General features: G+C 39.8%; 1 protein-coding gene across 1 annotated transcript in view; it reads left to right on the forward strand.

Moving 5' to 3' along the window:
* The window catches only part of MROH2A (maestro heat like repeat family member 2A), a 62,734-nt gene that overhangs the window by 17,191 nt on the left and 33,022 nt on the right, over positions 1-12,521 (forward strand). Inside the window, exons 11-16 of the mRNA XM_070946571.1 lie at positions 1,614-1,687; positions 3,351-3,470; positions 5,729-5,839; positions 7,043-7,181; positions 7,714-7,754; positions 9,807-9,948. Of these exons, the coding sequence (XP_070802672.1) occupies positions 1,614-1,687; positions 3,351-3,470; positions 5,729-5,839; positions 7,043-7,181; positions 7,714-7,754; positions 9,807-9,948 (627 nt within the window). The remainder of the gene's footprint in view (positions 1-1,613; positions 1,688-3,350; positions 3,471-5,728; positions 5,840-7,042; positions 7,182-7,713; positions 7,755-9,806; positions 9,949-12,521) is intronic.

The raw sequence follows: 12,521 nt of genomic DNA on the forward strand, positions 1-12,521 counted from the left end.
CAGGTTCGGTGATGTCACATCATCACCACTACCGGCTACTGGGGACACTGGACACTTAGAAGATTAAAACAAGAGGTAAAAAATAACCAACGAACAAAAAGAATATATGATGAGAAGGTAACAAAACATATGCTCAACCAACCACTATCAGGGAGTTCATCACAACATCTTACCCAAGAGTCTGTCTTCCAAGCCAACTTGGTACAACTCTAGGGAAGTCCAACAACAAGTGAAAAGAGCTTTGGTTAAAAATGATATTTTTCTCTGATTTTTTGTTTAGCTGTGGATGCCTTAGATAGGAAGATGTTAAGTACACTTAGGCATGAAGGGAGGGGCTGCTCACACAAAAGCTATAGCAAGCACAGATATAAAAACTACGGGCCCCCACCTACCAGAAAGAAAATGACACTTGATTTGCTAGCATGGCTGCGCTGTATACAGAAGCAGAATTCAATTAATCAGTCTGAGGCTGTGATATGGGTGTCCCAGGCAAAAACGCAGGCAAAAGCAGATAAAGTGGTTGAAATATGGAAATAGATTTAAACCAGCTTCATTCCCAAGAAATTTATGCACAGAAACTTGGCAGCTTAAGTTTGCAGTGCAGAAAAACCCAGAGATGTCCCAAAGGTGGGACAACTGGAATATGTCCCACCTTTGGGACAAAAGGCAACTGGAATTTCTTGTTCTGTGGGAAGATGTTTCACTTTTCATCCAAGAAGCTTTTTCAGATGTGATTGAATGGTGGAGAATGGAAGGATTTGTATTCCTGTCAGTCATGTGGTCATTAGCCTTCTTTTTGAGAGTAGTTGAGGCCACTTGGAGGTTTATCTATGCCCTCAGGGTCACCTGTTTCCTGTAATCTGCAATCCCCCCGCCCCCCGGAAATCTGTTCATACTTCCGCACCTAAAGCAGAAGTTTGGTTGTCCCAAAGCATGGTAGAATATATAAGGTCATCAGTTGTCCAGGTCGTGGGACAACCATGATTTGGACAACTGAGAATCTTCATATACAAAACCCAGAGAGTTTTTACATTTATGATTAGTGCTTCTTGTAGGGCTAGGCCATGGTTTCCCAACTGTAGCAGCTTTAAGACTCCTACAATTCCTCAGCCACCTATGTTGGGAATTGAAGTCCTTGCTGTCTTAAAGTCAGCAAGGTTGGGAAACCTTGCTCTACAGGGGTGTCAAACTGGCAGCCCATGGGTCGGATGCGTCACGCGCAGGCCACGCCCACCCAAGCTCCACGAAGGCAAAAAACATTGCGATACGTCACGTGACATTGTGACGTGGCGACTTTGACACCCGTGCTCTAGTCTAGGCAGAAGATTGTAGTAGGCCTTTTGACATTATCCCGGGTAAAATTATGAGGTGAATTAAATTTGATTTTGTTTAATTTACCTGTGCATCTAACTAGAATTAAACAGACTTAATATATTCTCCAGTTAAGTATTTAATGATTTTCTCCCTCTGCCTTTCCTTCCCAATTGAAGTAATTATTTTTCAGAGTCCATAGTGGCAGCTCCTAAGGCTTTCAAGGGCCCACAAACAGCCAGGGATTTCATGTTGTACATCTCGTGTTAATAAGCTCCCATCTTTGCCCCCGTCTTTTTCAGTACCTGAGGTCTGGAACAGGAGGCTACTGTGTGTAAAGGTGGTGAAGGCTGCCCTGATTGATGATAGCACCCCGGTGAGAAACTATATCTCAGCAGTTCTAAATTTGATGTGTGTCAATAGCAATTTTCTGGTGAAAAACTTTATAATTACTAGTAGTAGTCTTGTGTACTCTCAAGTCTCTTCTTTTTGTTATGTGTTTAAAATAGACAGTGATTCAAATATATGTGTGTGTGTGTATATGTATATATATATGTGTGTGTATGGGTATGGGAATATACAGTATATATAAATTTCATTAAAAAAAATTCTGATGCCCACTCTCAAAAGAATATATATATATATATTTCATTTTTAATGTGTGCCAGTGTATTCACAGAAAAAAAAATGACAATAAAGGTTATCTTATTTCTCTCATCTCTTAATTATTATTTCTCAGTGGAATATGAGAGGAGGCATAAAAAAAGAGAGCATAACAAGATGAAATTAAATAGAATTTAAATGTTTTTTTGAAGACGGAATGCTTGAAAATAATCTGCCAGTTGATCCAGGGAGATAGGGGAGAGTTCCTCAGTGGAGGTAGCTGCTGAATTGATGGTGGACTCTACCTCCCCATCTCCTCCTTGCTCTCTGCTTTCCACCCATCCATCTTTTTTTTATTGTATTGATCAGTGGTAGGATTCAAACTTTTTTACTTCCGGTTCTGTGGGTGTGGCTCAATGGACGTGGCATGGCTTGGTGGGTGTGTCAAGGCTCGATGAGCATGGCATGGCTCGGTGGGCATGGCAGGGGAAGGATACTGTAAAATCTCCATTCCCTCCCCACTCCAGGGGAAGGTTACTGCAAAATCCCCATTTCCTCCTGATCAGCTGGGAGAATAGCCTATCTATTCTCTACCCGGGAAGCAGAGAATAGATAGGGGCAGGGCCAGTCACAAGTGGTATTTACTGGTTCTCCGAACTACTCAAAATTTCCAGTACCAGTTTTCCAGAACTGGTCAGAACCTGCTGAATACCACCTTTGATATTGATGTACTCTATTTGTTTTCTTTTTCATTGTTTATTGTATTGTTCTATTATTTTACTTCTGTTTTGTTTACCCTCTTTTCAGTTCTTTTTATTGTTGTAAGCCGTCTAGAGTAGCCCCATGGTAAGGTAGGCAGCAAATAAATTTAACCAATAAATGAATAAATAAATAAAATAATGTCATCAGATTAAAAATAATATAATTAGGCATCACAATGTGTCTAGAAAATATAATGATCAAAGAATGGCATAAAATCATTGATTAAGTGATACAGAAAGAGAAAAGCTATTGAACAGGCTGACCATTATGATTTTTGAATATTTATTATACATCTTAATAAATATTGAAAATATATTAATATTTTATTATGCATATTGATATATTTGATGTTACAATTCATTTTCATAAATCCTTTTTCTTTTAAAACATAAAATGGGTGCATTATAGCACACTTTAATGTCTTTATTTGCAAAAATAGAGAGAGAGAAAAATAGAAATTTTGCTTTAATTTTTTATAGCAATTCTTTTAAATGAAATACAGAAAACATATTAAAAATTGAAACCAAACAAAACCAATATATTCGGGAAGATATTAGAGACTGCAAAAATATAGCTGCAGGAGTGAGAACAGGGCTGCATGTTTTCCATCCTGACAAGGTAGCATTTTTTTTTCTCTCAATGTCTTCTCCTAACCCCAAATCTCTGGCTGTTAGGTTTGTCTTGCAATGCTCCAGACTATTAGAAAACTGTTGTCTGTCGGTTATTTGGAGAAAATTGAAGGATGGCCTCTGAATTATATTGCCCTGCAGCTGTCCAGGTCTGCCCATCAGCTGGTAAGGCTAATCTGAAATTTCAACAGTGGAGCCAGTGCATCAGTGGTGGGTTGCCCCCGGTTCTCACCAGTTCTATAGAACCGGTAGTAAAACCGGCAGGAGACTCCACCCACTGACCCCAACATCACCAAAACACTTCTGCGCAGGTGCAGAAAAGTGCGCGACCCCGCTGCGAAGGGCTAGTAAAGCTAAGTAGAACCCACCTGCAGTGCATGTTGGGGGTGGGAGTAAAGTGGATGAGCCCAGTGACATCCCCCTTATATTTTGGGCAGGGTGTGCTCTCTTTCTTAACAGGAGCAGCTATTCTTTTTCAGCTTGCTGTTTTTCAAAACAAGAGAAAACTCTCAGCCCTGAAGAGTATGCAGCAGCAATAAGATGGGAATGGGGCAGTGGTGAAATCTAAAATTTGTTACTACCGGTTCTGTGGGCATGGCTTGGTGGGGGAGGTAATGTGACTGGCTAGGCGTGGCCATTTTTTTTTTCTTTTAAAACCATTTTTTCTACAACCTCTTTGGCAAAGAGGTTGTAAAAAAATGCTTTCAAAAGGCTCTGACGATCCCAGCTGAGTTGCCTGATCAGCAGAGGCTTTTTTTCTTTTAAAAGCCTCTGCCGATCAGGCAACTCAGCTTGGATCGTCAGAGGCATTTAAAAGAAAAAAAGCCTCTACTGATTAGGCAACTCAGCTTGGATCGTCAGAGGCTTTTAAAAGAAAAAAAGCCTCTGCCGATCAGGCAACTCAGCTGGGATCATCAGCTGACGATCCCTTTGACAATCCCAGCTGAGCCGCGCGATCATCAGAGGCTTTTTTTTTTACTTTTAAAAGCATTTTTTCGGCCGAAGAAGTCGTAGAAAAAATGCTTTTAAAAATTAAAAGAAAAAGCCTCTGATGATTGTGTGGCTTAGCTGGGCATGGGGTGGGGGAGAGGTAGGGATTTTTGCTACCGGTTCTCCGAACCACCTGCCTCCATTGCTACCGGATTGGGTGATCCGGTCTGAACCAGGAGTATTTCACCCCTGGAGTGGGGGGGAAGGGGTTGAACCAAGAAAAGAATACGAGATAAACTCACACTCATGTACATAGACATTTATTTTATTCTTCCATAGCTTCTGGATGTGCATCATATGGGTTTCTTTTTCTTCATTCTTTCCTTACCCAAACTTGAAACAGAGATTAACAAACAGGGCTGCTGCTGTCACATAACATGCTATAACCTGTCACAAACTCACCTGTATGACAGCTTGACGTAACTTCCACGTTCAGATGTTAAAGCAATGGCTACCTTCCCACAACCTTCTGTCCTTACAAACTACCCAATTCCATTTAGCTTAATCTAACACAGAAAATCCTAAACCTCTCAGTTCATTGACCCTTTCACGAAGTTTCAGATGGTTCATCAATTCCCATATATTCATTATATAAAAATTAATGAATACTGCTTTAACTAATAATACTATGAATAATAATAAGCAAAGCTAGTGCCAATAGTAATAGATGCTTTGGGCTCAATCCCAAAACAACTGGAGTACTTCTTGAACACCATCACTATTGACAAAATTACCATCAGTCAATTGCAAAAGGCAGCTATACTCGAAACAATTTATATTCTGTGACGATACCTTTAACGCTGTCAAACATCAACATTTGCCTATTCCAGATCCTTGTGAAGAACTCAATAGGTGGATAAAAATGCCAAATTCAGTCTAATCATATGGCTGACTATCAACGAACCATAATAACTAGAGCACCACACGGACACATTGGCATTGACAAAATCACCACCAGTCAATTGCAAAAGGCAGCTTTACTCAGAACAACTTACATCCTGTGACAATACCTCTAATACCATCAAACATCTGCCTATCTCAGATCTTTGGGAAGGATTCCATGCTTAGATAAAAATACCAAATCCAGTTTAAACATCTGGCTGAATGTGCGACGTACCATAATGATAGAAATAACTCAAGGCTGTTCCCACTGGCAACTGACCATCCAAACCTGGGTAATATTGTTTCATCACTAGTCACATCTTCTTCAGGCCTAGAGACTGGCATGGAGCTCTACAGAGATGCCCAAAGATTAATGGACCTTAATTGTCCTGCCATCATTTATCAGCCATCTACTGATCCCCAGACATTTATTGATCCCTTGAGCTAGTCCTTTTGACATTTGGGGGTTGATATTGACTATTTTGGGGAACTCTGATCTAGCAGAATGTGCAAACTCTGGGTATGGCTGGATATCCGATTTTCTCTTTCAGACACAGCCAACATGGAATCTTCCTTTGGGAGGTTTAAAGGAGAAGGCCATGGAGAGAGTCAGTGTGGATCTTCTTCATTTCGCCGTAACTTCAGGAAGAGGTGCAAGTCAGGTCAGAAGCCCATTAAGACTAAGCTAGCTATGTTTAATTTCTTTGCAATCATTGCTTCATTCATGCCATGGTGGTGGTGCTGCTCATATAAATTCATTCATATAAATTCATATAAATCAGGGGTGTCAAACTCGATTTCATTGAAGGCAGCATCAGGGTTGTGTTTGACCTCGGGGGGCCGGGGTGGGCGTGGCCAGAGTGGGTGTGGCCAGCTCAACGTCACTCATGTCGGGGGTGCCTGTGTTGGCCTGAGCGCTCTGCCAGCAAAAATGGGCTCCCGAGCGCCATTTTCAGCTCTGACAGCCTCCTGAAATCCTCTGCCAGATAAAATAGGCTCCCAAGCTCTGTTTTCAGCTACAACAGCCTCCTGCAACCCTCTGCCAGCAAAAACAGAGCTCGGTGAAAGCTGTGTCTGGCCCTCCTGAGCTCCATTTTCACTGGCAGAGGCCCCACGGACCAATCCTTTGCTGTTTCCAGGGCGGCCCCACAGGCCAGATCTAAGCACCTTGCAGGCCGGATCCGGGGTGAGTTTGACACCCCTGATATAAATAGTCTTTATTTGCCTTGGTATTTTGTTCCTTTTTTTTGTATTACCATATAAATTGAGACATCTTGTGGAGGAACCTGAAACAAAATGCGGGGTGGGGTGGGGATTGGCACTGTGGGAAAGATCAAATGGGACACCATGACAAACTTCATGTAAAAATCTGGATTTAATGCTCTTAGTACAAGGAGGAGGAAATCTTCTGAGAGTAATATGTGAGAGATTCACTTCAGAAAACATAAAAAGCCAGCCATGCCTCCTTTAGATCAGAGTTTCTCAATCCTGGCAACTTTAAGATCAGCGGACTTCAATTCCCAGAATTCCCCAGCCAACCAAAATTTGTCTTGATGGCATCACTGCAAAATGGCTTTAAGCCTTAAGAGGAAAGTCAGGAAGGAAGAGACATATTGAGTGATTCTTTTAATCTGATACAGCATAGTTTCATTTTAGCAGGTTAAACCTTTTATTTATTAGGAAAAAAGCATCTTTATATAATAATACCTGTGAGCATGTCTGAGGTACATTGCTCTTTTTATTGAATGTCCTGTGAGGCTGGATGGATGGTCAGACAGACAGACATACTGTACATAAATAGAGATTTGATAATGCTAGAGAAGAAGCAGACTGTAAGGGTTTAACTATTCTTTCCCTTTTGGTAGGAATTATGGAAAAAGTTGCTCAACTATCTAATGCAGCCACATTACACTAGTTTGGCTACACCTCTGTGCCAAGCCTTGCGGCTCTTAGCTGAACACCGACTGAGGTGGGTTGTTCCAACACAGGCTACATTGGAGCCAGGTGGGTACCAGCAGGTCTAACACTCAGCTGGGCTGCTTCATTCCTTGTAGGGGGAGATGGTAGAAGCAACCTAGCTGAGGAATCTGCAGTTGTCTAAGAGATTCTGGAAAATCTTGCAGATCTTCCTGGCTATGAAGCAATTAGCCACCTTTAAATGTCTCAGGCTATCGTATTATGAACTCATGCTGTCCATTATCCTGTCCATTTGTCAGTTGATGTCTAGATAAAAGTAGATAAATGCCCACATTGTCACTAGACCAGTAGCGGATTGCAAATCCCGTTGCTACTGGTTTGCTCGTGGCTGCATGCGCACTTGTGCGTCTGCAACACTTCTGCACATGCGCAGAAGCATCCGGGTGGGTGGGCGGAGCCTCCCGCCACTGCTGCTACCAGTTTGCCCAATCCGAGGTGAACCGATAGCAACCCACCACTGCACTAGACCTAGGAAATCAGTTTCCATCACTTTATGATTTACTGAAGTTTTGTACTTCTCGGCCTCATCCATATTTCTCTTTCTCTCTCCACCTCTCAGTAGATTCACCAACTCCCCAGGGATTGATGGCTCGCCTTATAGTAAGTGATATAGCTGCAGGACCCGGGTTTATATCTCCTGCAACTTCACATGCCGTGTTGTAGGAATTTTGCCCCCTTTAATGCAGGAAGTCCATCAATTAGTTTCCTAGGTCCCCATTTTTCCTAAAATAGTCTAATGATGGTCAAGATCTGCTCAGAGGAGGAATTGTCATAACACATATAACCAACAATGGCCAGAAAGGCTAAACTGACAAGAAGCATTTGTATTTATATTCCAATATATTATCTCCAATGTAGATATTTGAAGGTACATGGCGGAAAACCTTCAAAAGGTAGCAATCTGCTGGACACCAGCTGGTCCAGCAGGTCTGTCAAACCATCCAATTCCTGGATTCTTCTCTATTGTCATGTTTGCTGTGACTGTGAGAGAGACCAGACACCTAGCTTCTTCAACCTGTTTCTTCTTTTTTGTGGGGGCAGAGGAGATGGGGACAGAGGGGATATGGACATAGGATTATTGACCTTATGGAAAACCAAATATAGAATAGAGTAGAGTAGAGTAGAGTAGAGTAGAGTAGAATAGAATAGAATAGAATAGAATAGAATAGAATAGAATAGAATAGAATAGAATAGAATAGAATAGAATAGAATTCTTTATTGGCCAAGTGTGATTGGACACACAAGGAATTTGGTCTTGGTGCATATGCTCTTGGAGTACATAAAAGAAAAGATACATTTGTCAAAAATCATAAGGTACAACACTTGATGATAGTCATAGGGAAACAGTCAATATAAATCTTAAGGATACCAGCAAACAAGGTTACAGTCATACCATCATAAGTGGGAGGAGATGGGTGATAGGAACAATGAGAATATTAATAGTAGTGCAGACTTAGTAACTAGTTTGACAGTGTTGAGGGAATTATTTGTTTAGCAGAGTGATGGCATTCAGGAAAAAACTGTTCTTATGTCTAGTTGTTCTGGTGTGCAGTGCTTTATAGCATCGTTTGAGGGTAGGAGTTGAAAAAGTTTATGTCCAGGATGTGAGGGGTATGTAAATATTTCACAGCCCTCTGTTTGACTTGTGCAGTATACAGGTCCTCAATGGAAGGCAGGTTGGTAGTAATAGTTTTTTCTGCAGTTCTAATTATCCTCTGAAGTCTGTGTCTGTCTTGTTAGGTTTTTGGTCTTCCAAAATATATACAGTATGGGTCTTCCAGGATATTCTTATCAGTCAACTTAACTGTATTTACAAGTTTCTTAACCGCTAGACCAAACTGGCTTTCATTTGGTGTCCTGAAAGTACTTGCATTATAATATGTGAAGAAAGCAATTTTATCAGTTTCATTTTTTTTTAAATATACTTTATTGACTTTTTTAAAGAAAAAAAATTTTTTTTAAAAGAAAATGTCCAATCACTGTTAACATCTGAGGTGTCGTATAGTTACATATTTGTGTTATATACATTATATACATATCTATTACATTTGAATCTGCGATTATTGAACATATACATATTCTTACAATCCCATTCTAGTATTCCACCATTTATACTACCTTTCCCATACTGCCTTGAATTTTGAATTCGTATCATCATTAAGAACACTTGTTAATTTTACCATTTCTGCACATTCTAGAATTTTGTTTATTATTGCCACCTCTGGAGGGGTTTGTTTGTCTTTCCAGTATTTTGCAAAAATTAACCTGGCTGCTTTATCAGTTTCATTGTTGAAGTGTTGCTGTGGGCCAGTGTTTTCTACATCCACAATTATGTCCACATATTTTCCAACATCTCAAGGACAGAAAAACAACACATTAATGTGGCTATAGAAGAGCCTATTGATAGTTGATAAGTCCCATACTAAATGGATGGTAATGAACTCAACAAAGAGGTTGGGAGACAGAATCTGTGAGGGCAATCCCTCAATTATGTGTAGCTGGAAAGCAGAAGATAGCGGGTTACATTTTGACTTAGTTGAAAACTCCAACTGCTTTTCAAAGTAGCTTTTCAAACATGATTAGAGCAGCATTGGGAAAGGTTTTGAAAATTTGGATATAAAATCATGTTCCTTTTATTGTCCTAATTTGCAGGCCCTTGCAGTTTGCCCTTTAGAAGGAGGTGGCCAAGGAACTGCAGCAATTCTCCTGCTAAGCGCTTTGCGCCCAGAATTCTACAAGGGTGTGGGTGAACATTGGTGGGTCGAAGTGCCCCTCCTGGCCCATTACCTGGAAGGTGAGACGAATGAAACCAAAGAGACCTTGTCATCTGCAATTTTCTGTATTCTTCTAACATATTTAGTTAATGTGTGGAGAATTTTAACCAGACAATGGGACTGCATACCAAATTCTAATCCATACTCTTCCTGACTTGCAAATGTTCGATGGGGAGATTTGAAGGATAAATTTGTTTAGTTTGCTTTGAACATGTGTATAGCTGCCCATATGGTCCAGGTCCAGGACTCTACAAAAACAGGATCCTGGATCGTATAAAAAACATTCAAGCAAACATAAGTACTGTATACAGTTCTCTATCCAGTTGAAAATCATTCCTGCATTTAGGCAAATACTGTACCCGACCAAAGTATATACAGGTAGTCCTTGACTTACGACAATAATTGAGCCAAAATTTATGATGCTAAGCCAGACATTTGTTAAGTGAATTTTGCCCCATTTTATTACCTTTCTTGCCATAATTGTTAAGTGAATCCCTGTAGTTGTTAAGTTGGTTACATGGGTGTTAAGTGAATGACTTCCCCATTGATTTTGCATGTCAGAAGGTTGCTTTTCTAAGGTTGAATGGGTTGTCTAAGTCTAAATTTCCAACTACCACAAATAAAACAATTGACAATTAACCTTAGTTCTAAATTTTAATACAGTAGGTACTAAACAAGTGTTTCTCAACCTTAGCCATTTTACGATGTGTGGACTTCAAGTTCCAGAATATCTCAGCCAACAATGCTGGCTGGGGAATTCTGGGAGCTGAAGTCACTTAAAATGGCTAAGGTTGAGAAACACTGTGCTAAACAAGAATGGGGGTTACTTCAGGTTCAGATAATTCAATTAGCCAGAGTTAAGCCTAACTGGTTAAAGCAATATATGGGTTGGAAAGTAAGATTCCAACACCTGTCCTGTGCCATCAATTATAAGCACAGGATGTCAGACATAATCATGGATAGTTATCTATGGCAGCTGTAAATCTTTCCACAATGCAGGAATGTGAGAGCTCAAGAAAAAAAAAGTTTATTTCTGAAGCCAAGGTTCCATGCCAACAAGCCCAATATTGAGAAATCAAAGTGATTTTGGTCTTGTATCTGTCCAAACATCCTTAGAGGTGTCAGGAAAAAACCCTACAATGTTAGGCTCATCCAACCCTCCAGACTTCAAGGATTTACTGAACACCAATATGTTTGGAATTCATGAAAGTGATTGCTTTTTAATCTGTAGTTGGCATGATTCATTTCAATAGTTTAGTTAGGTATCCATGATCTGGTCCTCATATTTTTATGGAAATTTCTCTCATTTCCTGTTGCAATATTTTCAGGATCAGACTCAATAAATCTAGTAAGAGTTAAGAGTTCAAATATATCTCTCTTTATTTACACTAGGCATTCTATATTCACTGAATATTCACAGATAGAAGCAAGGAATGGGTGCGTGCAGCTCCTTATATATACAATGGGTGGAGCTAGGTGTGGGAGTGGTAAAGTATGAATACATTAAGAAGTGAAGAATAAATTAACCCCTGATACCCCGTTCATACATTATTTACATATTAGAGAATAAGGCATTTACATGTGACAAATCCCCCTCTAAATGCCGATTCGGTATGCTACACCAATTACATTCAGATTCAGGACAATACAAAACATATAACTTGGAAGTCAAGTATTTATGCTGCTTAGAAGGTAAAGGCTTTGTCAATATGTCAGCTAGTTGTTCTGATGTCTCACAATGCACTGCTTTAATAAATCCATCCTGAGATAGTTGTCTCACATGTTTAAATTTTATGTCTATATGCCTGGACCTTTGTCCAATGGCATCAGATCTAGATATTTCGATAGCCGCTTTATTGTCTTCATGCATGACAAAAGGTAAGACAGGTTTTTTCCAAACATCAGAAATTAAATCATTAAACCATACAAGGTTATTTGCCGCTTTAGATAAACAAACATATTCTGCTTCTGTCATTGAAGTGGCCACTAAGTCTTGTTTGCCAGTGTACCAGTAAACTGGACAATCATTTAGGAGGAATACATAACCGGATGTACTTTTTCTGCATGAAGTGTCTCCAGCCCAATCCGCATCTGCGTAACATGTGAGGTTTGGTTCCTTAACATTATTAGGTTCTAATATCAAACAAAAATCTAAGGTATTTTTTAAATATCTTAATATCCTTTTAACAGCTTCCCAATGATACATTGTTGGTTTGCTGACATGTCTGGACAATAAATTGAGGGGTAAAGCGATATCAGGTCTTGTCCAATTAGAAATGTAAAGAAGTGAACCTATGATTGATCTATAGAACGTGTTATCTTTGAATTCAGGGGATGATTCATCAGCATTTCTTAGGAAGTCAGTCTGCATAGGAGTGTCACAGGGTTTGGCATCACTTAGATTGCATTTGTTCAAGAGCTCTATGATCTTATCTCTCTGAGTAAGTTTGAATCCTCTTTTAGTCTTATTAATTTGAACACCAAGATACTTATTTACTTTGCCTAAAGATTTCAAAGAGAAATGTTCATTTAGCTTAGATACAAATGTTTCTCTTCTTTCTTTATGTTTACCTATGTACAAAATGTCATCCAC

The sequence above is a fragment of the Pituophis catenifer genome, unplaced genomic scaffold (genome assembly GCF_029215685.1).
Source record: "Pituophis catenifer annectens isolate HBS135680 unplaced genomic scaffold, rPitCat1.0.hap2 SCAF_1, whole genome shotgun sequence".
NCBI classification, from domain to species: domain Eukaryota; kingdom Metazoa; phylum Chordata; class Lepidosauria; order Squamata; family Colubridae; genus Pituophis; species Pituophis catenifer.